Source organism: Ranitomeya variabilis, chromosome 2 (assembly GCF_051348905.1).
Source record: "Ranitomeya variabilis isolate aRanVar5 chromosome 2, aRanVar5.hap1, whole genome shotgun sequence".
Taxonomy (NCBI): domain Eukaryota; kingdom Metazoa; phylum Chordata; class Amphibia; order Anura; family Dendrobatidae; genus Ranitomeya; species Ranitomeya variabilis.
In genome coordinates this window covers 675,187,929-675,212,322 of record NC_135233.1, presented here as the reverse complement: position 1 = coordinate 675,212,322, position 24,394 = coordinate 675,187,929, and the positions used below count along the sequence as shown (strand labels likewise).

At 44.7% G+C, this 24,394-nt stretch overlaps 1 protein-coding gene across 3 annotated transcripts in view; it reads right to left on the bottom strand.

The window, feature by feature from the left end:
- The window catches only part of MAP3K5 (mitogen-activated protein kinase kinase kinase 5), a 270,104-nt gene extending 245,962 nt beyond the window's left edge, over positions 1-24,142 (bottom strand). For 2 of the 3 annotated variants that reach the window (XM_077289289.1, XM_077289290.1), the window contains exon 1: positions 23,570-24,142. In XM_077289289.1, coding sequence (XP_077145404.1) covers positions 23,570-24,002 — 433 coding nt within the window. In that variant the 5' untranslated portion in view covers positions 24,003-24,142. Of the gene's footprint in view, positions 1-1,868; positions 2,041-23,569 lie in introns of those variants that run through there. The other variant, XM_077289291.1, reaches the window with a different exon arrangement.
- Positions 24,143-24,394: the final 252 nt, after the last annotated feature.

Sequence of the window (24,394 nt, the reverse complement as noted above, 5' to 3'; positions counted from 1 at the left end):
GTGCACCCATAGACTTGCATAGGCGATTATCAGCCGATATACGGTGACAATCGCAGCATGCTGTGATTTCTCTCGCACATATAATACGGCCGAGAAAACAACGGATAGGAGCTGCCCCATAGATTAACATTGGTCCGAGTGCTATGCGATTTTTTCATCGCATAGCACTCGTCCGTATTACAGTCTAGTGTGACTCCGGCCTTACTGTGTTTTGCTGTCGTATTGTTTGTTGGACATGGTCGTTTGGACTATGGCTACAGACATTCCTGTGCTTCTTTACCTAATTAGGTCCGCAGTCAAGTATAAATGCTGCACACACTGTGCAGTCGTGGACATGCACATGGGTCTGAATTTGTAATCCTGAAGTCTGCTTTCATGGAATGTATGACTGCATAGAATATTTGCATGTATTTATTGTCTGTACTTGAATCTCACCACTAAGGGCTTGTTCACACGATCCTTTTTTCACTGCGGATTTTTCAGGTCCTTTTTTGGGAAAATCCGCAGTGAAAACCCGCGGTGCTTTTCACCGCGGATTTGTGTCCTTTTTCTACTGCGGATTCCACTGCGCGTTTCCAACTGCAGTTTCCTATTGGTGCTGTTGGAAACCCGCAGTGGAATCCGCAGAAAGAATTGACATGGTACTTCTTTTTTTTCTGCAGGCAAATCCGCGCGGATTTGCCTCCGAAAAAAAGGATCGTCGGCACAGCGGATTTTGTTTTCCATAGGGTAACATTGTACTGTACCCTGCATGGAAAACTGCTGCGGATCCGCAGCTGCAAATCCGCTGCGGATCCGCAGCAAAAACCGCATCGTGTGAACATATATTGTAAGCTTGCGAGCAGCAGGGCCCTCATTCCTCCTGGTATCTGTTTTGAACTGTGATTTCTGTTATGCTGTAATGTCTGTTGTCTGTATAAGTCCCCTCTATAAGTTGTAAAGCGCTGCGGAATATGTTGGCGCTATATAAATAAAATTATTATTATTATTATTATTATTATTAACATAGCCTTAAAGAGGTTTTCCCTTGTAGAAAACTTTTGTGCCTAGGCTGAAGTTTTTTTATGAAGAAAAAAAAAAAGAAAACCTCTGCTTTGTTCACTGTTCTTGGGTCTAGCGCCAAGTCTCTGCCCCTGCTCCCGGTGTCCCGCTACCACCAATAACTGAACTCAGCAGCTCATTTTTTCAAATTGGGCATAGCCGATGAGCTCAGGCATTGGCTACAGCACTGTTGATGTGACGTTAGTCCTGCAGACAATTACAGATAAAGGGAGTAGCGGTGGAGACTAAGGCTGCGTGTCCACGATCAGGATGGCCGGCGGTATCGCCGGAGCGGCGAAGCCGCTCGGCGCTAAGCCCCGCCCCCTTTCTGGGACGCGATGATGCCGGATGTGTACAGTACACATCCGGGATCATCGCACCCCTCGCCATAGGGCACTGTGATATTACCTGCGGCGACGCAGCCTGGGGGGGAGGGGATGAGTTTTCAGAAAACTCATTTAATAAGACTAAAAGTTCACTTTCCAATTTCCCACCAGATGATTGCCTATGTAACACTATAGAGTCTACTGCTGTAATCAGTACCTTGTGCTGTGTGATGTGCAGTTACAACAGGCAGCTAAGGGAGTACATTAAATAACACTTTTGTATTCTACTCTCAATAGTTGTACTGCTGTCATACAACAGTGTATTTTCCACTGAGATTAAAGCTCAGTCTGCTGTATTTTTTTTGTGCTAAACAATGTGCGAAAATTGGTAGCTAAGAACTAACAGCTATACATCACTTTTAAACCAGAGGCTGGCATATCGCTAAAATATGCCAACACTTCCTAATCACTGGAAGCCTGTTCTCTGGGACTCCCACTGACCTGAGAATAAAGGAACAGCAGCGCTGCTTCTCCGTTGTGTCCCCTTCACAGGTTTTCCCATATACAGCAGCTCTTTTGGCCATGCAATCACCGTTGCCTTTTCCTCAGTTGGAATTGAATGGAGGGGTATGGTCGAATAGGTCTTCTTCCCTTGCATTTAGGTCTATGGAACTGACCCCAAATGCCTCCCATGAGAAATTAACTGGAGTCTGGTAAGCCGCCCAAAAGATTGCTCATTGCTACACTGTTAGTACAAATCTATATTTCATAGTATTCACCATGGGCCGATAAAACGGTAAGCATGGCAAATCCTGGGTGCAGGGAGCACAGTACATTAGACATTTTGCAATTATGCAGAAATATAGGACCTTGTTCCAGGTAAAACTATGTTCCTGTGCTGGGATGTGGAGCTGCAGGACACTGTGTTCATGTGGTGACAGGGGTGCTTCTAGTGATCACGGAGTCTGACTACCTTACAATGTAACTTATTGACAGAAAATACTTTAAGTAGAAGAATCACACACCCTAGATCAATAGTCAGTTATGTCTGTAGTACTGAATGATACACCTCATTGGAATGCCTGGGGTACTGTCTCTATTGTGCAACACTGTAAAAGGTCTCCTAGCTGGTGTAGGTTTCAATTTGTGCCACACCAACACCCCAGAAATGCACCAAATTTATTAAAGGGGTTGTCCAGTCTTAAGCTACAAGTCTGCAGCCACTCTACATGCTGCAGACTTGAGAATCCTCGCATCGTTTGCACACAGCTTACCTCTTATAAAATGTGATGCTTCCTTCTTTTGGGGGCTTTTGTTTCAAGATTGGGGTTTGAACTTATAAATTGCCCCACAATATATACAAGTGTGGACAAAAATGTTGGTATCCATCTGTTCAATGGTTAGACGGCCACAAATTCTCTTATCAGAGAGAATCGGGCCGATTATGCAAATTACACTCTGATCAGAGCTTGATTTGAGTGTCAGCATAGTGTGATCTGATTCTCTCGGATGATAGCATTGGAGCACACTGAGAAGATTCAGAACAAAATGTATATATTCTTTGAGACAGCAGAAACTGGACTGCACTCAGATGTTATCTGCACGCATAGACTTTAATGTTTTAGTGGATTAGTGGAATCCGGTTTCAAAGTAAAATTGCAGTATGCTGACAGAATCTGTCAGTGAAAAAAATCATACATCAGCACTGCCCCAACTGAATAATATTGGTCAAAGTGCTCTACGATAAAACTCTGCTAGCACTCGTCTGATTTATACGGTTGTGTGAATGAGCCCCAAAAGCAAGAAAACCCGGCAATGGTCACTAAAGTGAATTGAAACTGACAAAAGTAATTTTCTATTTAAAATTTACTAAATATCAACTAATGAAATTCAAACATTGCTTTTTAATAGTGGTTCAAAATAACAAAAAACAGGTTAATTTCAGAGACCATTGTGGGTTCTTCTTACTATAAAGGGAACCAGGTCACTTGAAAAAAAATTCTATTAACCTGCAGATATTGGGTTAATCTGCAGGGTAATAGCATTCTGATCCTGCCCCGCACAGGCTTTTTGGAAATTAACTTTATTTCCCCGGGCAGCGATTGGGTTTCAATCACTGTGGCAGCAAAGGCATGGTTCAGTCAACGCTTTGTGTATAAAGAGCGTGTGCTATAACCACGCCCCTGACACTGACTGACAGCCGGCACTAATAATGAGTGAGCCATCAGTTAGGCTGGGGTCACACTCGGCGTAAGACAATACGGTCCGTTTTTTACGTCCGTACTACGGCCGTAATACGGAGAAATGTTCCCAAAATAGTGATCCGTAGTCAGGGTGTGTCAGCGTATTTTGCGCATGGCATCCTCGGTATGTAATCCGTATGGCATCCGTACTGCGAGATTTTCGCGCAGGCTTGCAAAACCGACATCTAATGGATTTATGTGCTCAAATGTTCGGGAAAACATGTATACAGTATATATATATATATGTCATTGAGACACATATATATATATTCTGTATTTAGATTTCATTCAGCGCGATATCTGTGAACAGCCGGTAATTCAATTACCGGCTTTTCATTTCTCCTGCACAAACCCGACAGGATGTGAGACATGGTTTACATACAGTAAACCATCTCATATCCCCATTTTTTTTGCATATTCCACACTACTAATGTTAGTAGTGTGTATGTGCAAAATTTCAGCGCTGTAGCTGCTGAAATAAAGGGTTAAATGGCGGAAAAAATTGGCGTGGGCTCCCACGCAATTTTCTCCGCCAGAATGGTAAAGCCAGTGACTGAGGGCAGATATTAATAGCCAGGAGAGGGTCCATGGTTATTGGCCCCCCCGTGGCTAAAAACATCTGCCCCCAGCCACCCCAGAAAAGGCACATCTGGAAGATGCGCCTATTCTGGCACTTGGCCACTCTCTTCCCACTCCCTGTAGCGGTGGGATATGGGGTAATGAAGGGTTAATGCCACCTTGCTATTGGAAGGTGACATTAAGCCAGATTAATAATGGAGAGGCGTCAATTATGACACCTATCCATTATTAATCCAATTGTTGGAAAGGGTTAAAAACACACACACATGATTTAAAAGTATTTTAATAAAATAAACACAGCGGTTGTTGTAATAATTTATTGTTCTCTCAATCCATCAGGAACACCCTCGCTTGGAAAAATAATAAACGCACAAGATACATACCTTCTGGTGAACCGTCTCGTCCCACGAAGTAATCCATCTGAAGGGGTTAACTAATATTACAGGCAGGAGCCCTGCTAAATGCAGCTGTGCTCCGTGCCTGTAATCCTCGGGTGCTGAAAGGAAAGCAGTGATCTGTACTTACATTGAGTCGCGGTGATGCGCCCCTGCTGGATGTTCTCATGAACTGCAGCCTGGGAACTTTTTCCCACGCTCCAGGTCATATGAGGACATCCACCAGGGGGCGCATCACCGCGACTGAAGGAAATGTAGGTCAATGACCTACATTTCATTCATTCGCCGGGGATTAGAGGCACGGAGCACCGCTGCATTTAGCAGGGCTCCTGCCTGTAATATTAGTTAACCCCTTCAGATGGATTACATCGTGGGACGAGACGGTTCACCAGAAGGTATGTATCTTGTGCGTTTATTATTTTTCCAAGCGAGGGTGTTGGATTGAGAGAACAATAAATTATTACAACAACCGCTGTGTTTATTTCATTAAAATACTTTTAAATCATGTGTGTGTGTGTTTTTTAACCCTTTCCAACAATTGGATTAATAATGGATAGGTGTCATAATTGACGCCTCTCCATTATTAATCTGGCTTAATGTCACCTTACAATAGCAAGGTGGCATTAACCCTTCATTACCCCATATCCCACCGCTACAGGGAGTGGGAAGAGAGTGGCCAAGTGCCAGAATAGGCGCATCTTCCAGATGTGCCTTTTCTGGGGTGGCTGGGGGCAGATGTTTTTAGCCACGGGGGGGCCAATAACCATGGACCCTCTCCTGGCTATTAATATCTGCCCTCAGTCACTGGCTTTACCAGTCTGGCGGAGAAAATTGCGCGGGAGCCCACGCCAATTTTTTCCGCCATTTAACCCTTTATTTCAGCAGCTACAGCGCTGAAATTTTGCACATACACACTACTAACATTAGTAGTGTGGAATATGCAAAAAAAAAGGGGATATGAGATGGTTTACTGTATGTAAACCATGTCTCATATCCTGTCGGGTTTGTGCAGGAGAAATGAAAAGCCGGCAATTGAATTACCGACTTTTCACTAACACCGCTGCGTATTTCTCGCAAGTCACACTGCAGGTCCGTGTGGAATCCGTATTTTTCTCGCCCCCATAGACTTTCATTAGCGATTTTTTTGCGCAATACGCTGACAAACGCAGCATGCTGCGATTTTGTACGGCCGTAGAAAGCCGTATAATACTGAACCGTAATATACGGCTAATAGGAGCAGCCCCATTGAGAATAATTGTGCCGTATGTAATGCGAGTTTTACGGACGTAGTTTCTGCGCTCTTACGTCCGTAAAACTCGCCAGTGTGACGCCGGCCTAAGTGTTGGGAGATCGGTTACAGTCGCCGCTCTCTATACACAGAATTGTGACTGAACCCATGCGGCTCCACCCTGTGACTGAACTACTGCTGCCAGGGGGAATAAAGTTATTTTCTTCCTTGAAGTGGGCCTCTAAGTGCGGGCATTGGTCAGGTTCGGAATGCTATTAACCGGCGGATTCACTCCATATTTGCAGGTTTAGAGCGTGACAGCTTCTCTTTAACAGGAGGATAATAACAAATATATATTATATATATATATATATATATATATATATATATATATATATATATATATATATATATATATATATATATATATATATATATATATATATATATAGTACAGACCACACGTTTGGACACACCTTCTCATTTTAAAGATTCTTCTGTATTTTCATGACTATGAAAATTGTAAATTCACACTGAAGGCATCATTACTATGAATTAACACATGTGGAATTATTTAATTAACAAAAAAGTGTGAAACAACTGGAAATATGTCTAAGGGTATGTGCACACGTCAGGATTTCTTGCAGAAATTTCCTGAAGAAAACCGGAAATTTTCTGCAAGAAATCCGCACTTTTTTTGCGTTTTTTCCCCGGTTTTTTTGCGTTTTTTTTTTTTAGCATTTTGCAAGCGTAATTAGCTTGCAGAATGCTAAAGTTTTCCAAGCGATCTGTAGCATCGCTTGGAAAACTGATTGACAGGTTGGTCACACTTGTCAAACAGAGTGTTTGACAAGTGTGACCAACTTTTTACTATAGATGCTGCCTATGCAGCATCAATAGTAAAAGATAGAATGTTTAAAAAAAATAAAAAAAATGGTTATACTCACCTGCAGGCGTCCGTTCCTATAGATGCTGTGAGCGTTCAGGACCTTCGATGACGTCGCGGCTTGTGATTGGTCGCTGAGCGGTCACATGAGCGCGGTCACGCAACCAATCACAAGGCCGCGACGTCATCGCAGGTCCTGAACACAGACCATCTAAAGGAACGGAAGCGGCAGCATGCCTCCGGGGCCATCGAAGGTGAGTATATCACTATTTTTTATTTTAATTCTTTTTTTTTACCAATTATATGGTGCCCAGTCCGTGGAGGAGAGTCTCCTCTCCTCCACCCTGGGTACCAACCGCACATAATCTGCTTACTTCCCGCATGGTGTGCACAGCCCCGTGCGGGAAGTAAGCAGATCAATGCACTCCTAGGTGTGGGGAATCCACATTTTTAATGAACATGTTGCTTTTTTTTCCGCGATGCGATTTTTTCGCGGAAAAAAAATGCAACATTTGCACAAAAAATGCGGAATACACTGTAAATAATAGGAGGCATATGTAAGCATTTTTTTCGCGTTTTTTATCACGTTTTTATAGCGAAAAAACGTGAAAAAAACGCGAAAAATACTGAACGTGTGCACATAGCCTTATATTCTAGGTTCTTCAAAGTAACCACCTTTTGCTTTGATGACTGCTTTGCACACTCTTGGCATTCTCTTGATGAGCTTCAAGAGGTAATCACCGGAAATGGTCTTCCAACAATCTTGAAGGAGTTCCCAGAGATGCTTAGCACTTGATGGCCCTTTTGCCTTCACTCTGCGGTCCAGCTCACCCCAAACCATCTCGATTGGGTTCAGGTCTGGTGACTGAGGAGGCCAGGTCATCTGGCGTAGCACCCCATCACTTTCCTTCTTGGTTAAATAGCCCTTACACAGCCTGGAGGTGTGTTTGGAGTCATTGTCCTGTTGAAAAATAAATGATGGTCCAACGAAACGCAAACCTGATGGAATAGCATGCCACTGCAAGATGCTGTGGTAGCCATGCTGGTTCAGTATGCCTTCAATTTTGAATAAATCCCCAACAGTGTCACCAGCAAAGCACCCCCACACCATCACACCTCCTCCTCCATGCTTCACGGTGGGAACCAGGCATTTAGAGTCCATCCGTTCACCTTTTCTGTGTCGCACAAAGACATGGTGGTTGGAACCAAAGATCTCACTCTTGGACTCATCAGACCAAAGCACAGATTTCCACTGGTCTAATGTCCATTCCTTGTGTCCTTTAGCCCAAACAAGTCTATTTTGCTTTTTGCCTGTCCTTATCAGTGGTTTCCTAGCAGCTATTTTACCATGAAGGCCTGCTGCACAAAGTCTCCTCTTAACAGTTGTTGTAGAGATGTGTCAGCTGCTAGAACTCTGGGTGGCATTGACCTGGTCTCTAATCTGAGCTGCTGTTAACCTGCGATTTCTGAGGCTGGTGACTCGGATAAACTTATCCTCAGAAGCAGAGGTGACTCTTGGTCTTCCTTTCCTGGGGCGGTCCTCATGTGAGCCAGTTTCTTTGTAGCGCTTGATGGTTTTTTCAACTGCACTTGGGGACACTTTCAAAGTTTTCCCAATTTTTCGGACTGACTGACCTTCATTTCTTAAAGTAATGATGGCCACTCGTTTTTCTTTACTTAGAATTTGTATTATGGCAAGAAAAAAGCAGCTAACAGTCTATTCAGTAGGACTATCAGCTGTGTATCCACCAGACTTCTGCACAACACAACTGATGGTCCCAACCCCATTTATAAGGCAAGAAATCCTACTTATTAAACCTGACAGAGCACACCTGTGAATTGAAAACCATTCCCGGTGACTACCTCTTGAAGCTCATCAAGAGAATGCCAAGAGTGTGCAAAGCAGTCATCAAAGCAAAAGGTGGCTACTTTGAAGAACCTAGAATATAAAACATATTTTCAGTTGTGTCACACTGTTTAGTTAAGTATATAATTCCACGTGTCAATTCATAGTAATAATGCCTTCAGTGTGAATTTACAATTTTGATAGTCATGAAAATACAGAAAAATCTTTAAAAGAGAAGGTGTGTCCAAACTATTGGTCTATATATATATATATATATATATATATATATATATATATATATATATATATATATATATATATATATATATATATATATATATATACACATATATATATATATATACACACATACACATACACACTAGATGGTGGCCCGATTCTAACGCATCGGGTATTCTAGAATATGTATGTAGTTTACAGCCACGTAGTGTATAGCACAGCCACGTAGTATATTGCTCAGCCACGTAGTATATAGCACAGCCACGTAGTATATAGCACAGCCCACGCAGTATATAACACAGGCCACACAGTATAGAACACAGCGATGTAGTATATAACACAGCCCACGCAGTATCTAATACAGCCCACGTAGTATATAGCAATATGGGCACCATATCCCTGTTAAAAAAAGAATGAAAATAAAAAATAGTTATATACTCACCCTCCGTCGGCCCCCCGGATCCAGCCGAGGCGTTTACAGATGCTCCTCGCGACACTCCGGTCCCAAGAGTGCATTGCGGTCTCGCGAGATGATGACGTAGCGGTCTCGCGAGACCGCTACGTCATCATCTTGCGAGACCAAAATGCATGGACCGGTCACCGGAGCATTGCGAGGAGCAGGAAAGGCCTCGGCTGGATCCGGGGGCCCACGGAAGGTGAGTATATAATGATTTTTATTTTTTTTAATTATTTTTAACATTAGATCTTTTTACTATCGATGCTGCATAGGCAGCATCAATAGTAAAAAGTTGGTCACACAGGGTTAATAGCAGCGTTAACGGACTGCGTTACACCGCGGCATAACGCGGTCCGTTAACGCTGCCATTAACCCTTTGTGAGCGCTGACTGGAGGGGAGTATGGAGCAGGCACTGATGGCAGGAGAGTTGGGAGAGGCCATTTCGCAGCCGCACTGTGCCAGTCGCTGATTGGTCATGGCAAAACGGCCAAGACCAATCAGCGACTTGGGATTTCCGTGACAGAAAGACAGACAGACAGAAAGACGGAAGTGACCCTTAGACATTATATATATATATATATATTATACATACATACATAAACACACACACACACACACACAGTACAGACCAAAAGTTTGGACACACCTCATTTAAAGATTTTTCTGTATTTCCATGACTATGAAAATTGTACATTCACACTGAAGGCATCAAAACTATGAATTAACACATGTGGAATCACATACTTAACAAAAAAGTGTGAAACAGCTGAAATTATGTCTTATATTCTAGGTTCTTCAAAGTAGCCACCTTTTGCTTTGATGACTGCTTTGCACACTCTTGGCATTCTCTTGATGAGCTTCAAGAGGTAGTCACCGGGAATGGTTTTCAATTCACAGGTGTGCCCTGTCAGGTTTAATAAGTGGGATGTCTTGCCTTATAAATGGGGTTGGGACCATCAGTTGTGTTGTGCAGAAGTCTGGTGGATACACAGCTGATAGTCCTACTGAATAGACTGTTAGAATTTGTATTATGGCAAGAAAAATGGGTATTATACCTACCGATAATTTGGTTTCCAGGAGTCCATCCTGACAGCACGCTCGAGGACGTCCTCCTCCTCCTTGCAGGGACAGGAAACACAACACGAGAGGTTAAAAGGTCCCACTCCACCCCCTTTCCTCCAGTGTTTTGACAAGTACCACACCATGGATAGATATACTTTGCAAACTTTTATTAACCAATCATATACAGCATATGAAACAGAATACATAGGGGGGGAAATAACGGTGCTGTCAGGATGTACTCCTGGAAACCGGATTATCGGTAGGTATAATACCCATTTTCCAGGACGTCCCCCTGACAGCACGCTGGAGAATACCAAAGAAACCTCCTTTAGGGTGGGACAACTGCCTGGAGAACTTTTCTCCCAAATGATGTTTGATGGGCTGCTAACACATCCAATTTATAATGCTTGCAGAATGTATTTACTCTAGCCCAAGTAGCGGCCTTGCAAATCTGATCTAGGGACGCCCCTGCTCGTTCAGCCCATGATGCCGAAACCGCCCTAGTAGAATGTGCTTTAATCCCTGTTGGACAATCTATCCCTTCTGATGCGTAGGCTTTTGAGATTATAGAAGTGATCCATCTAGCTATCGAAGTTTTGGAAGCTTTTTTACCTCTATTTTTACCGCCAAACAAAATAAACAGATTAGAATCTTTCCTCCAGGAACTAGTGGCTTCCAGATAGTCTAAAACTGCCTGTCTGACATCTAGGGAGTGTAACGCCTGTTCCTTTTCATTAGAAGGGTTGTTACAAAAAGAAGGTAAAATTATCTCCTGGTCTCGATTTTTTACTGACGCTATCTTGGGGATAAAGGCTGGATCTAATTTTAGTATATGGTCTTCCTGGACCTGAAGGTAGGGGTCTTTAATTGAAAGAGCCTGAATCTCGCCTATGCGTTTAGCTGTTGTAATTGCTACTAGAAAGGCCGTTTTCCAGGTACGTACTGAAATAGGCATGTCCTCTCTAAGAGTATAGGGATTTTTACATAGAGCCCTGAGGACTAAATTTAAGTCCCAAGAAGAAACGGTCTCAAGGTAGGACGTAATCTCTGGGTGGCTTTCACAAATCTAATTATCCACGGGTGGGAGGCCAATGGATAATCCAAAAAAGTACTGAGAGCCGAAATTTGAACTTTAAGAGTACTCGGCTTAAGCCCCATGTCAAAGCCAGATTGTAAAAAATTCAAAACTCTAGGAACATCCAAGGCTCCCGGTATCCCGGCCGACCTGCCACTTTCCATACAAAATATCTTCCAGATCTTGTGGTAGATGGCTGCAGTCACAGGCTTTCTACTAGCTTGGATGGTTGAAATTACTTTATCAGACAGACCTCTGGCTTTCAACATGTCCCTCTCAGGATCCACGCTGATAGATGTAATCTCCCCGGGTCTTGGTGTAATACAGGCCCCTGATGGATGATGTCCTTCCATAACGGGAGTCTGATAGGATTTTCTAACATCATGGCTCCCAACAATGGGAACCAACATCTCTTTGGCCAGTATGGCACAATTGTTAGCACTGTTGCCTGGTCCTCCTGAATCTTCCTGAGCACTACTGGGATAAGTGCTATTGGCGGAAAAGCGTAAGACAGAGGTTCGTTCCACGTCTGACTCAGAGAGCGTCGACTGCTTCCGGTATGTCTGCGGGGTTGAGGGAATAAAATCTGGACATCTTCGAATTTTTTCTTGTGGCGAACAAATCTATCCCGGGAGTTCCCCACCGGTGGCATAGTATTTGAAAAATTTCTTGATTTAATTCCCATTCTGTTGGAGAAACCTTTCTTCTGCTCAGATAATCGGCTAGAATATTTTGGGATCCCTCTAGATGTACTGCTGTTATTGACAGGATCGTATTTTCTGACCAAGCAAAAATTCTTTGTGCTAGATTTTGAAGAGCCTTGTGTCTGGAACCTCCCTGGTGTCTCAAAAAGGATACTGCTGTCACGTTGTCCGATAGGATCTTTACGTGTTTGTTCCTTAGACGGGAACGGTTTCTTCTGAGGGCTTCCCAGACTGCGTACAATTCTCTGTAATTTGATGACATTTGACTGATCTCTTTTGGCCATTCGCCTTGAAAGAAACTTCCTTCCAAGTGTGCTCCCCATCCCCACTGACCTTGCGTCCGTGGTGATTACCAAACAAGGGGTTGCAATCCAAGGCACACCCACTCTTAGGTTGTAGTCCCGAATCCATTGTAGCGACCTTCTTACGTTTATTGATAGTCGTAGCCTTTTGTCCAGCGATGAACAACGACGATCCCATACCGTGAGAACTTGTTCTTGTAGTAGCCTTGAGTGCGCCTGAGCCCACCTGACACAAGGGACGCAAGCCGTCATCTTCCCCAAAATTTTCATGGCTGATCTTATTGTAACCGGACCCTTTAGGAATTCTAACATCATCCTCTTTATCGAAATCCATTTGTCCTCTGGTAAAAAGGATTGTCTGGTTGTAGAGTCCAGGACTACTCCCAGAAATACTTTCCGGGTTTCGGGCTTTAGATGTGACTTTTCCCGGTTTACCACCCATCCTAGATGTTCCAACACTGTTACGACCCGATCTCTGTGTCTTAGCAGAATGTTTCCTGTTCATGCCACTACGAGAAAATCGTCTAAGTATGGAACTATTGTTATGCCTTGGTTTCTTAGGTAGGCCACCACCTCTGCTACCAACTTCGTGAAAATCCTTGGAGCCGATGCTAGACCAAAGGGGAGGCATTGAAATTGGAAGTGGCAGGTTTGGTCCAGAAATCTCACCGAGAACCTCAGTAGATCCTGAGATGAGGGATGAATTGGAACCTGATAATACGCACTCTTCAGGTCGAGAGTGCACATCATCGAGTCTTTGTTTATCAGATGAATAGTTTACTTTATAGACTCCATCCTGAATCTCTTGTACTTTACGTACATATTTAGGGGTTTTAAGTTTATTATCGTTCGGGATTCTCCTGACAATTTTGGAATTGAAAAAAGAGAAGAATAGTGACCCGAGCCTATTTCTGGAGAGGGAACCCGAACTATGACCTGGGAGCTGAATAGCTTTTGCAGGTCTGAGTACATTGGGGAGTTTGTGGTTACAACTGTTGGCGCGATACACCTTTGTGGTACGCGGGATATTAGTTCTATTTTGTAACCGTCTGCAATTACACTGAGGACATAACTGTTGTCTGAGATCAGACTCCAAGAATCTAGAAAAAGACTTCATCTCCCGCCTATCCCTATGGAGTCATTGCCTTCTCGTTCTATAGCCTGAACCAAAAAGGGAACTTCCTCCCTTACTGTTCTGAGCGAAGGAACCCTTGAAGGACCCCCTGCTGGGTCTCCATTGTTCTCTATACTCTGGCTGTCTGCGGGGGGGGGGGGGGGGGTTGGGGGGAAGGAAAGGTTTTTTCCGAAAAGCCTGAAACTTCCTAGGTTTATCCTCAGGGAATCCTTTTTTACTATCTGATGCAGATTCCAAAATGTCATCCAGAGCCTGGCCAAATATTCTGGAGCCCATAAGTGGAATGGCACATAACTTATTTTTTGATGCGTTATTCGCCGACCAAGATCTAAGCCAAATAGCCCTACGAGTCGCATTTGACAAAGAGCTATTTCTGGCTGCAAATCTAACGGACTCAGCCGACGTGTCTGCCATGAAAGCCGAGGCGGACTTTATGATAGGCAGGGAAGCAATTATATCTGCCCGCGGGGTTTTGTTAATTAAATGTTCTTCTAATTGTCCCATCCATAGGAACATGGATCTTGCTACTGATGTAGCTGCGATATTAGTCTTTATCAGAGCTGCTGAGGTTTCCCAGGCTCAACGTAACAGGATATCTGCCTTGCAATCCATTGCATCCTTGAGACTTGAAGAATCTTCAAAAGGGATGGACATCTTCTTTTTAACCTTGGCTATGGGCACATCTACCTTAGGAATTTCTTACCAAGTCTTGATTTCTTCAGGGTTAAATGGTAGACGGTTTTTAAACTCACGTGACATCACCAGTCTACGTTCCGCATCCTTCCATTCTTGAGCTATCATCAGACGAATGTGTTCACTCACTGGAAATACAGTCTGTTCCTGATGTGTGAGACCTCCGAACATCTGGTCTTGTCTAGATCTTGGCCGTGGCTCTTCCTTTATCTGCATAGTATTTCTTACAGCTTGAACCAGCTGCTCCGTGTCTTCCACTGGGAAATAATACTTTCTTCCTTGCTCCTGCTCCTCTATTGGCAATTCTCCTTCTTCTTGATGTGAACCTCTAAATTCCAAGTCTTCTTCCGAAGAGCCGTACAGATCCTCTTGGTCTGGATCACTTCTGGGTCTCTTACGGGCCGGGCCTGGACTGGACAGACCGCTTTGAGACATTGAGGCCAAAGAATTCTGGACCTCTTCCCGGATTAAGCTCCTCATCTCCGATAATAAAGACGGTTGTTCTTCTCTGACTATCTTAGAAATACAAGAGCTGCAGAGAGCTTTCTTGTATGCTTCTGGAAGCTTCATATTACATACAGAACACCTCTTAGACTTTGCAGATGCCTTTCCCGTCTTTTTTGTCAGAGGGAGGGGAGTTTGGGTGGTCTCCTTATCCTAGACATAAGAATAGGAACTGCTCAGTGTATGTGCATACGAGTACATCACTCTGCGCCCTGCGCACTTACCCCAGCCTCCTCACTTCTGACCTCCATATCTTCTGTTGAGAGATACACAGGATAAGTGTGTAATCTCTTTAGTCAGAATAAAGGATATAGCAGCTTCTGCTGCACTCACCCTTAGTCTCCGGCATCCGATACGGTTAAATCTGCTGGCTGGCCCGGACTATCCGCTGTACCGTGTCCAGCCGCCACCTCCGGATTAAGATTTGCGCCTTCTCCTCCTACACACCGAGGAATGCAGGACGCCCTATTGCAGTACCTCCGGGCTTAATACGCACGCTTCCGCGTTCCACCTGGTGGAACGCACGCCGAATGTGTCGCCTCCCCCCGGATGTGACGTCGCCTTACCTTGAGACGCCACCGGAAGTGATCTAGGTGCCTTACTTCCGCGTTCCACATCGTGGAACGCAACCGCCGCCGGATCTCCTGTCATGTGGCGCCTCTTGCCGGCCTGGCGCCCGAGCTGAGAGCCTCCCACCGGGAGGAAGCGGCTCTTACCCAGGAGCTCGTCCGCTCAACTGGTCTCTGGGCAGAGGGACTCCCCACCGGGGAGTTTCTGCCTCGGGCCATCATCACAGGGGAAAGATATTGGCCCAGCCGCACGATCCCCCGGGCCCTCCGGACTGGTAAGCTTCCACACTGCACTGCGCTGTTCTGCTCTCGTGTGTCCCTCCATGCAGGGACAGGAAAAAACACTGGAGGAAAGGGGGTGGAGTGGGAACGTTTAACCTCTCGTGTTGTGTTTCCTGTACCTGCAAGGAGGAGGAGGACGTCCTCCAGCGTGCTGTCAGGGGGACGTCCTGGAAAAAGCAGCTAAGTAAAGAAAAATGAGTGGCCATCATTACTTTAAGAAATGAAGGTCAGTCAGTCCGAAAAATTGGAAAACTTTGAAAGTGTCCCCAAGTTCAGTGGCAAAAACCATCAAGCACTACAAAGAAACTGGCTCACATGAGGACCGCCCCAGGAAAGGAAGACCAAGAGTCACCTCTGCTTCTGAGGATAAGTTTATCCGAGTCACCAGCCTCAGAAATCGCAGGTTAACAGCAGCTCAGATTAGAGACCAGGTCAATGCCACACAGAGTTCTAGCAGCAGACACATCTCTAGAACAATTGTTAAAAGGAGACTTTGTGCAGCAGGCCTTCATGGTAAAATAGCTGCTAGGAAACCACTGCTAAGGACAGGCAACAAGCAGAAGAGACTTGTTTGGGCTAAAGAACACAAGGAATGGACATTAGACCAATGGAAATCTGTGCTTTGGTCTGATGAGTCCAAATATGAGATCTTTGGTTCCAACCACCGTGTCTTTGTGCGAGGCAGAAAAGGTGAACGGATGGACTCTACATGCCTGGTTCCCACCGTGAAGCATGGAGGAGGAGGTGTGATGGTGTCGGGGTGCTTTGCTGGTGACACTGTTGGGGATTTATTCAAAGTTGAAAGCATACTGAACCAGCACTGCTGCCACAGCATCTTGCAGCGGCATGCTATTCCATCCGGTTTGCGTTTAGTTGGATCATCATTTATTTTTCAACAGGACAATGGACCCCAAACACACCACCAGGCTGTAAAAGGGCTATTTGACCAAGAAGGAGAGTGATGGGGTGCTACGCCAGATGACCTGGCCTCCACAGTCACCAGACTTGAACCCAATCGAGATGGTTTGGGGTGAGCTGGCCCGCAGAGTGAAGGCAAAAGGACCAACAAGTGCTAAGCATCTCTAGGAACTCCTTCAAGATTGTTGGAAGACCATTTCCGGTGATTACCTCTTGAAGCTCATCAAGAGAATGCCAAGAGTGTGCAAAGCAGTCATCAAAGCAAAAGGTGGCTACTTTGAAGAACCTAGAATATAAGACATATTTTCAGTTGTTTCACACTGTTTAGTTAAGTATATAATTCCACATGTGTTAATTCATAGCTTTGATGCCTTCAGTGTGAATGTACAATTTTCATAGTCATGAAAATACAGAAAAATCTTTAAATGAGAAGGTGTGTCCAAACTTTGTGTGTGTGTGTGTCCAAACATTGTGTGTGTGTGTGTGTGTGTGTGTGTGTGTGTGTGTGTGTGTGTGTGTGTGTGTGTGTGTGTGTGTGTGTATATATATATATATATATATATATATATATATATATATATATATATATATATACATACATACATACACAGTACAGACCAACACACACACACTCACTCTATGTGAAGACATTTATTATATCTACAGTATTCCATTTTAACCTGTCAGTGTGATTTTACATTACGCCGCACCACTGAATTGCCGGCTTTTCTATAGGACACCGATGCGTATTTCTCACAACTCACACTGATGGTCGAGTTTTTCTCGCACCCATAGACTTTCATTGGTGAGTCTCGGCCGATATACGGTGCAAATCGCAGCATGCTGCGATTTTACTTGCGCGTATAAGGCCGGCGTCACACTCAGCGTAAGACAATACGGTCCGTATTTTACGGCCGTAATACGGCCGTAATACGGAGAAATGTTCCCAAAATAGTGATCCGTAGTCAGGGTGTGTCAGCGTATTTTGCGCATGGCATCCTCCGTATGGCATACAGTAAACCATCTCATATCCCCTTTTTTTTTGCATATTCCACACTACTAATGTTAGTAGTGTGTATGTGCAAAATTTCAGCGCTGTAGCTGCTGAAATAAAGGGTTAAATGGCGGAAAAAATTGGCGTGGGCTCCCGCGCAATTTTCTCCGCCAGAATGGTAAAGCCAGTGACTGAGGGCAGATATTAATAGCCTAGAGAGGGTCCATGGTTATTGGCCCACGAAGTAATCCATCTGAAGGGGTTAACTAATATTACAGGCAGGAGCCCTGCTAAATGCAGCTGTGCTCCGTGCCTGTAATCCCCGGCGAATGAATGAAATGTAGGTCATTGACCTACATTTCCTTCAGTCGCTTTGATGCGCCCCCTGGTGGATGTCCTCATATGACCTGGAGCGTGGGAAAAAGTTCCCAGGCTGCAGTTCATGAGAACATCCACCAGAGGGCGCCTCACCGTGACTCAATGTAAGTACAGATCCTGCTTTCCTTTCAGCACCCGGGGATTACAGGTACGAGCGAGTGGTTTATTGCAGCTCGTGCCTGTAATATTAGTTAACCCCTTCAGATGGATTACTTTGTGGGACGAGACGGTTCACCAGAAGGTATGTATCTTGTGCGTTTATTATTTTTCCAAGCGAGGGTGTTCCTGATGGATTGAGAGAACAATAAATTATTACAACAACCGCTGTGTTTATTTCATTAAACTACTTTTAAATCATGTGTGTGTTTTTTAACCCCTTCCAACAATTGGATTAATAATGGATAGGTGTCATAATTGACGCCTCTCCATTATTAATCTGGCTTAATGTCACCTTACAATAGCAAGGTGGCATTAACCCTTCATTACCCCATATCCCACCGCTACAGGGAGTGGGAAGAGAGTGGCCAAGTGCCAGAATAGGCGCATCTTCCAGATGTGCCTTTTCTGGGGTGGCTGGGGGCAGATGTTTTTAGCCACGGGGGGGCCAATAACCATGGACCCTTTCCTGGCTATTAATGTCTGCCCTCAGTCACTGGCTTTACCATTCTGGCGGAGAAAATTGCGCGGGAGCCCACGCCAATTTTTACCGCCATTTAACCCTTTATTTCAGCAGCTACAGCGCTGAAATTTTGCACATACACACTACTAACATTAGTAGTGTGGAATATGCAAAAAAAAAAGGGGATATGAGATGGTTTACTGTATGTAAACCACGTCTCATATCCTGTCGGGTTTGTGCAGGAGAAATGAAAAGCCGGCAATTGAATTACCGACTTTTCACTAACAGCGCTGCGTATTTCTCGCAAGTCACACTGCAGGTCCGTGTGGAATCCGTATTTTTCTCGCCCCCATAGACTTTCATTGGCGAATTTTTTGCGCAATACGCTGACAAACGCAGCATGCTGCGATTTTGTACGGCCGTAGAAAGCCGTATAATACTGAACCGTAATATACGGCTGATAGGAGCAGCCCCATTGAGAATAATTGTGCCGTTTATTTTGCGAGTTTTACGGACGTAATTTCTGCGCTCTTACGTCCGTAAAACTCGCCAGTGTGACACCGGCCTTATACGTCCGAGAAAAAAAAAAGACTGATGATGGGAGCTGTCCCATAGATTAACATTGGTCTGAGTGCTATTCCATTTTTTTCTCGCATAGCACTCGTCCATATTCCTCTCTAGTGTGACTCCAGCCTCAATGAAAGCCTCAGGGTGCGTGCATTGCAGCAATTTGGATGCAGCGCACTTATGGTGCATTCAAAACTATGCGTTGTGCAGTACAAGATTTATAGAAATACCATGCCCACTATGCTTCGATTTGACACGGCGTAAACTCACAAGTGGCACAGCATGTCAATTTCCAATATACGAACCGCAGCATGTCAATTTCCACTATAGAATTTATAAGATGTGGTAAATCTGCATTGGTCAGTGAACACATGCAAATTTATCTGAGTGATTAAAACGTAGCACTGCTACTTCCAGATCAAGGGCACATAGGGTACTACAGTATGAGCCCATGATGAATTATGAACATGTAACGTCTTTTAACTGTTTCACGGTCTCTAAACACTAAAGCAGTTGAAATAAAAATTGACTGAACATGTGCACATCAATGTCGTTTTTAAATTGCTGTGCATTATATTCACCTTTTCAGGTGACTTGAAGGTTGAATCTGCCTGAAAAGATGTCATGTGCACTTACCTTTTGTAACAGTTCTCCATTCTGTCACAGAAAATAAGATTTCTCAGTTTGCTAAGCTAGACAGTCTTTAATAGAAATGCTGCAGTTAGGCAACCATCACTTGCCGGTTGATTTTGATGTTGGTTTCAGGACGCCAAAAAAAAGAAAATCCACAGTGTCTGAGTATAGCCTTAAAAGAGTTGTCTGGTCTGTTGCTAAAAGTCTCTGGTGACTGCAGACATCTGAAGACGACGTGCACACTGCACGGTGTCAAGATTCTCCTGTGTCATTGGAGAGCGTGGGTAGTATCATGACTGAAAATATGCCACTTTCACACTTCTTGTCACATTCCGACTAGACGTGCTGAGGCTTACACAATACACTTGCAAATCGTCACTTGACCGATGCATGCTGCAATTTTTTCACCCACAGACTTGGTCCATGAATAAAATTGCTCACTTGCACTGCCCAATTAAATAATATTGGTCTGAGTGCTGTCTGTAAGCTGTCCGTTTTTATCACAGACAGCACTTGGACTGAAAATACAGTCATGTGAATTTGGCCTTAAAGTTGGCCTTTTTGCAGCAGGTAGTACTCGGCTGTATAGAAAAATACAACACTCTTTATTTCATTAGCACAAAGAATGAGAGACATTTTAATAATGGAAGCAGTGCTTAGGTCTTTGTACGATTAAAAAGATACCCCATTTCCAGGGATCTGATGTACCATTGCAGCTAAATCATGCCTATGTTCCATATGCTAATAAGATTGTAAAATACATTGGGGGCACAGATGCACTTTATGAGCCAGGTCCTTCTTTAGCTTTCCCTGCCTGATACACCATCCTATTCCTGACTGACATCTCTCTTCATTGTACCGTCCCCCTTCTGGCCATTGGAAATCTTGTGAATCCTTTGTAACTGCTTGGGTATATAGTATATTCCTATGTGATGCCAAATCTTACGGTGCATGGGCAAACCCAAAGAGTAACGGTAGATGCACAAGATTTCACACAGATGATGGAGCGCGAAAGTTCGGTAGTAATCCGTTCTGACGCATAGGGAGGACAAAGCCTCAATGTCAAAGGCAGCTGATATTGTGGTAAATATGGAATGCAGCAGAAGGATTAAAGGGGTTGTCTGGGCAAAAAAACCCAAAAAAGTTCCATGGTCTTTGAGCCATAAAAAAAACAAACAAACCAAGTGATACTCACCTTCTCGCATCCACCTAGATTCAGTGCAGGCCGCTTCCAGGTCTTCTTTTACAAAGGAAGAGGAGATGTCACTGTTTGGGACTTGATAAACAACTGATAACAGCTATTCAAGTCATCTGACTGCTTAAAGGGGTTGTCTGGTCTAAACTGATAAGTTTTCAGCCACTGTATGACTGCAGACTTCTGAATGCCCCCAGCACATGCACTGTGCTCTGTGAGAATTTGCCGGGTTCTGGGTCACTGGACCGGCTAGTGGACGTGGTCTCGATCAATACAAGTGTTTATTGGGTTAGGCCATGCCCACTAGACAGCTTCTGCCAGGGAGTATGCATATTGCTTAAAACATCGCCGTTCCCCGCTCAGAAACCGGCAAATCCTGGTGGGATTCAAAAGTCTGGAATCACAGAGTTAGCAATTTAGACCGGACAACCCCTTTAAGCCAAACATGGAGTGCAGTGGTCCTACTCCTGGTGCTACAGTGACGTCTCTTGTTCCCAAGTCAGTGTAAGACTATGGGTTCATACCCACTTGCTAGAAAAAAAAAAACGGTCCGTAATCTGGTCCGAAAAAATTGGATGCAAACTATGCAATTGTCATGTGATTGTCAAGCGAGTTCAATGCGATTTTTAATCGCACCATCTGTTTTACATCCGTATGCAATGCGTTTTTTTTCTCTGCAACTATTTTGTTACGATCATTTACAGGACCATTTACAGTGTTCTATGTCACAGAATGGTAAGGTATCTGTAAAAAACGGACAGAAAACGGATGGTCCGTATTCCGTGTGTTTTTTTCTCACACCCATTGACTTGCATTGGCGAGACTCGCAGCAAATCGCAGCATGCTGCGATTTTTTTCTCAGTCTGATTTCGACTGAGAAAAAAAATAATAAATAAATTTAAAAAAATCGCAAATGAGATGTCACCTATTGAATAACATTGGTCCGAGTGCAATCCGATTTTGTTATCGGATTGCACTCGTCCGTTTTGCCCGCAAGTGAGTATGAGCCCTAAGAAGCAGCCTGTGATGGATCCAGGTGGGTGCCGGTAGGCGAGTGTCACTTAATTTTTAAAATTTTTATGGCTGAAAGCCCTGAGAAAACATTCTTTTTGCCTAAACAACCACTTTAATTTTTTTATTTGCTTTCATGGGGAGAAATAATAGTTTGTTAGCTGATGTTAGGGCCCGGCACAAATGGAATATTTCAATAACTATGGACTACATTTAGAAAACAGAGTCCCATGGCTACGTTCCCATAATGAGCTTTTGGTGCATTTTAATGCGGTGTATTTTTGCTGCATCAAAAATGCAGCGTCTTACAACTCCAGCAAAGTGGATGGGATTTATAGGAATCTCATCTGTACTGTGCTTCTCTCTAATGTGTGTATCACATCCGCAGCATGTCAATTTCTCTTGTGGGTACGCTGAGTTTCCTGTGCGTATTTTCTCCACAGACTTGCATTAGATTTGGAAAATCCACTGGTTAAAAATACACATGTGTTTCTAGTGTTTTCTGTGATGGAAACGCAGGTAATCTGCACTTATGTCAATAAAGGTTTGTCAAAGTTAAATAACAGGAAGTATCCAAAACAAAATTAGCTTTATTTAAAGCATGACACACCAAAAAGAGACAAAAACCACAGAGTCAAAAACACAATGAGGGTATGTTTCCACATTCAGGAAACGCTGTGTGTTTGACGCTGCGTAGAGCCACAGCGTCAAACACGCAGCGTCCAGATGTTACAGCATAGTGGAGGGGATTTCATGAAATCCCGTCTCCACTATGCAGTAAAAGATGCATGCGGCAGACCCACGGAAACGCACATGCGGTGCGTCTTTTAAGAACGCAGCATGTCCTTACAGTGCTGAAACAATGCAAGGACAACGCAGATGACCTGCCAGTGACCTCAGGTGCAGATTTGGTCAGGATTTTACCTGCATAAAATCCTGACCAAATCCTGAAGCAATCCTGAACGTGGACACATACCCTAAGAATGCAGGTTAAAAAAACAAAAGTAACCCAATTTAAATGGGTGCAGAAATTCTACAGAGTCAAAAACACGCTGTGAGAACGTAACCCAGCACACTGGAGAGAAAAGCAGATAATAAGGCACCGTTAGGCTATGTGCACATGTTGCGGATTGGGGCGCAGAATTTTCCGCACAAAATCCGCATCTCCTGGCAGAAACCGCAGGTGCGGATTTTCTGCAGTTTTTACCACTGCGGATTTCTATAATGGACGGGTGCAGAAACGCTGCAGTTCCGCACAAAAGAAGTAACATGCACTTCTTTTCAATCCGCAGTGGATTCAGTGCGGATTTTTCCGCACCATTAGCACAGCTTTTTTTTCCCCTATTGATTTACATTGTACTGTAAATCACAGTGTGGAACTGCAGCGTTTCTGCGCAGAAAAATCCGCTGAGAAGCCGCACAAACTCCGCATCGCGTGCACACAGCCTTTACAGCGCCTGTCCCATGATGGCAGTATATCGATGTCGCACGTTATCAGTATTCAGAGATTTGCACTAATGCCAATATTATAATATTTACAATGTACACAATACAAGCAATTTCTTGTGTTTAGAAAACAATCACTTTAACCCTTCAGATGTCTGCAAACAAAAAGCAACAACACATGAGAGCCTAGACACGCCAGAGAAGAGGCTAGCAATGGTCATCTTACAGTAGTGTCCTCACCTGCATTATAGAAGCGATCAAGCACGGTGGTCTCCCCAAAGTCTAGCTTGCCAAACTGCAGGGTCTCCAGTCTTGCCCCCTGACTCTCGCACGCCTCCTGCAGGCTGTGTAGGGCAGCACTCTCACAGGCCTGCAGTCCTGAAGTGCCCTCATTGATGACGTAGACCACAGTTATACTGCGGCTGCTGGTGGCGGGGGTCCCGGCTGAGGTGAAGCCTTTGGCACAGCGACCTGAAGCACTTCCCCCGCCAGTGGCATGGACGTAGTCTTCATGCCAGAAGCTGCCAGCTGCAGGGAGCCTGCTGCCCGGACCGGGGGCTGCCGCTGCTGCTTGCAGTCTGGGACCGGGCTTGTCCTCATACATACAGCCCCCTGGCTGGGGCGGCGGGGACACGGGCACCGAGAATGTGATGCCTTCACTGCTGTCGCTCATGTCTCCCCTCAGCGCACAAAGTATCCGGAGGAAGGAGAAGTGCAAGTTCCCCTAGTTGTTTCTGCAAAAGCTTCCTCTCCCAGTGCAGGAAAGGAGCCCGTCCTGAAAAGAAGGGACAGTCCAAGCTGTGCAGGCTTCTTCGGCAGGCTGAGCCCCCTGCAGTCCGCCCTGCTCAGTCCCCCAGCTCAGGGTCCCCCCAGCTCAGAGCCCCCTGCAGTCCGCCCTGCTCAGTCCCCCAGCTCAGAGCCCCCTGCAGTCCGCCCTGCTCAGTCCCCAGCTCAGTGTCCCCTGCAGTCCGCCCTGCTCAGTCCCCCAGCTCAGAGCCCCCTGCAGTCCGCCCTGCTCAGTCCCCAGCTCAGTGTCCCCTGCAGTCCGCCCTGCTCAGTCCCCCC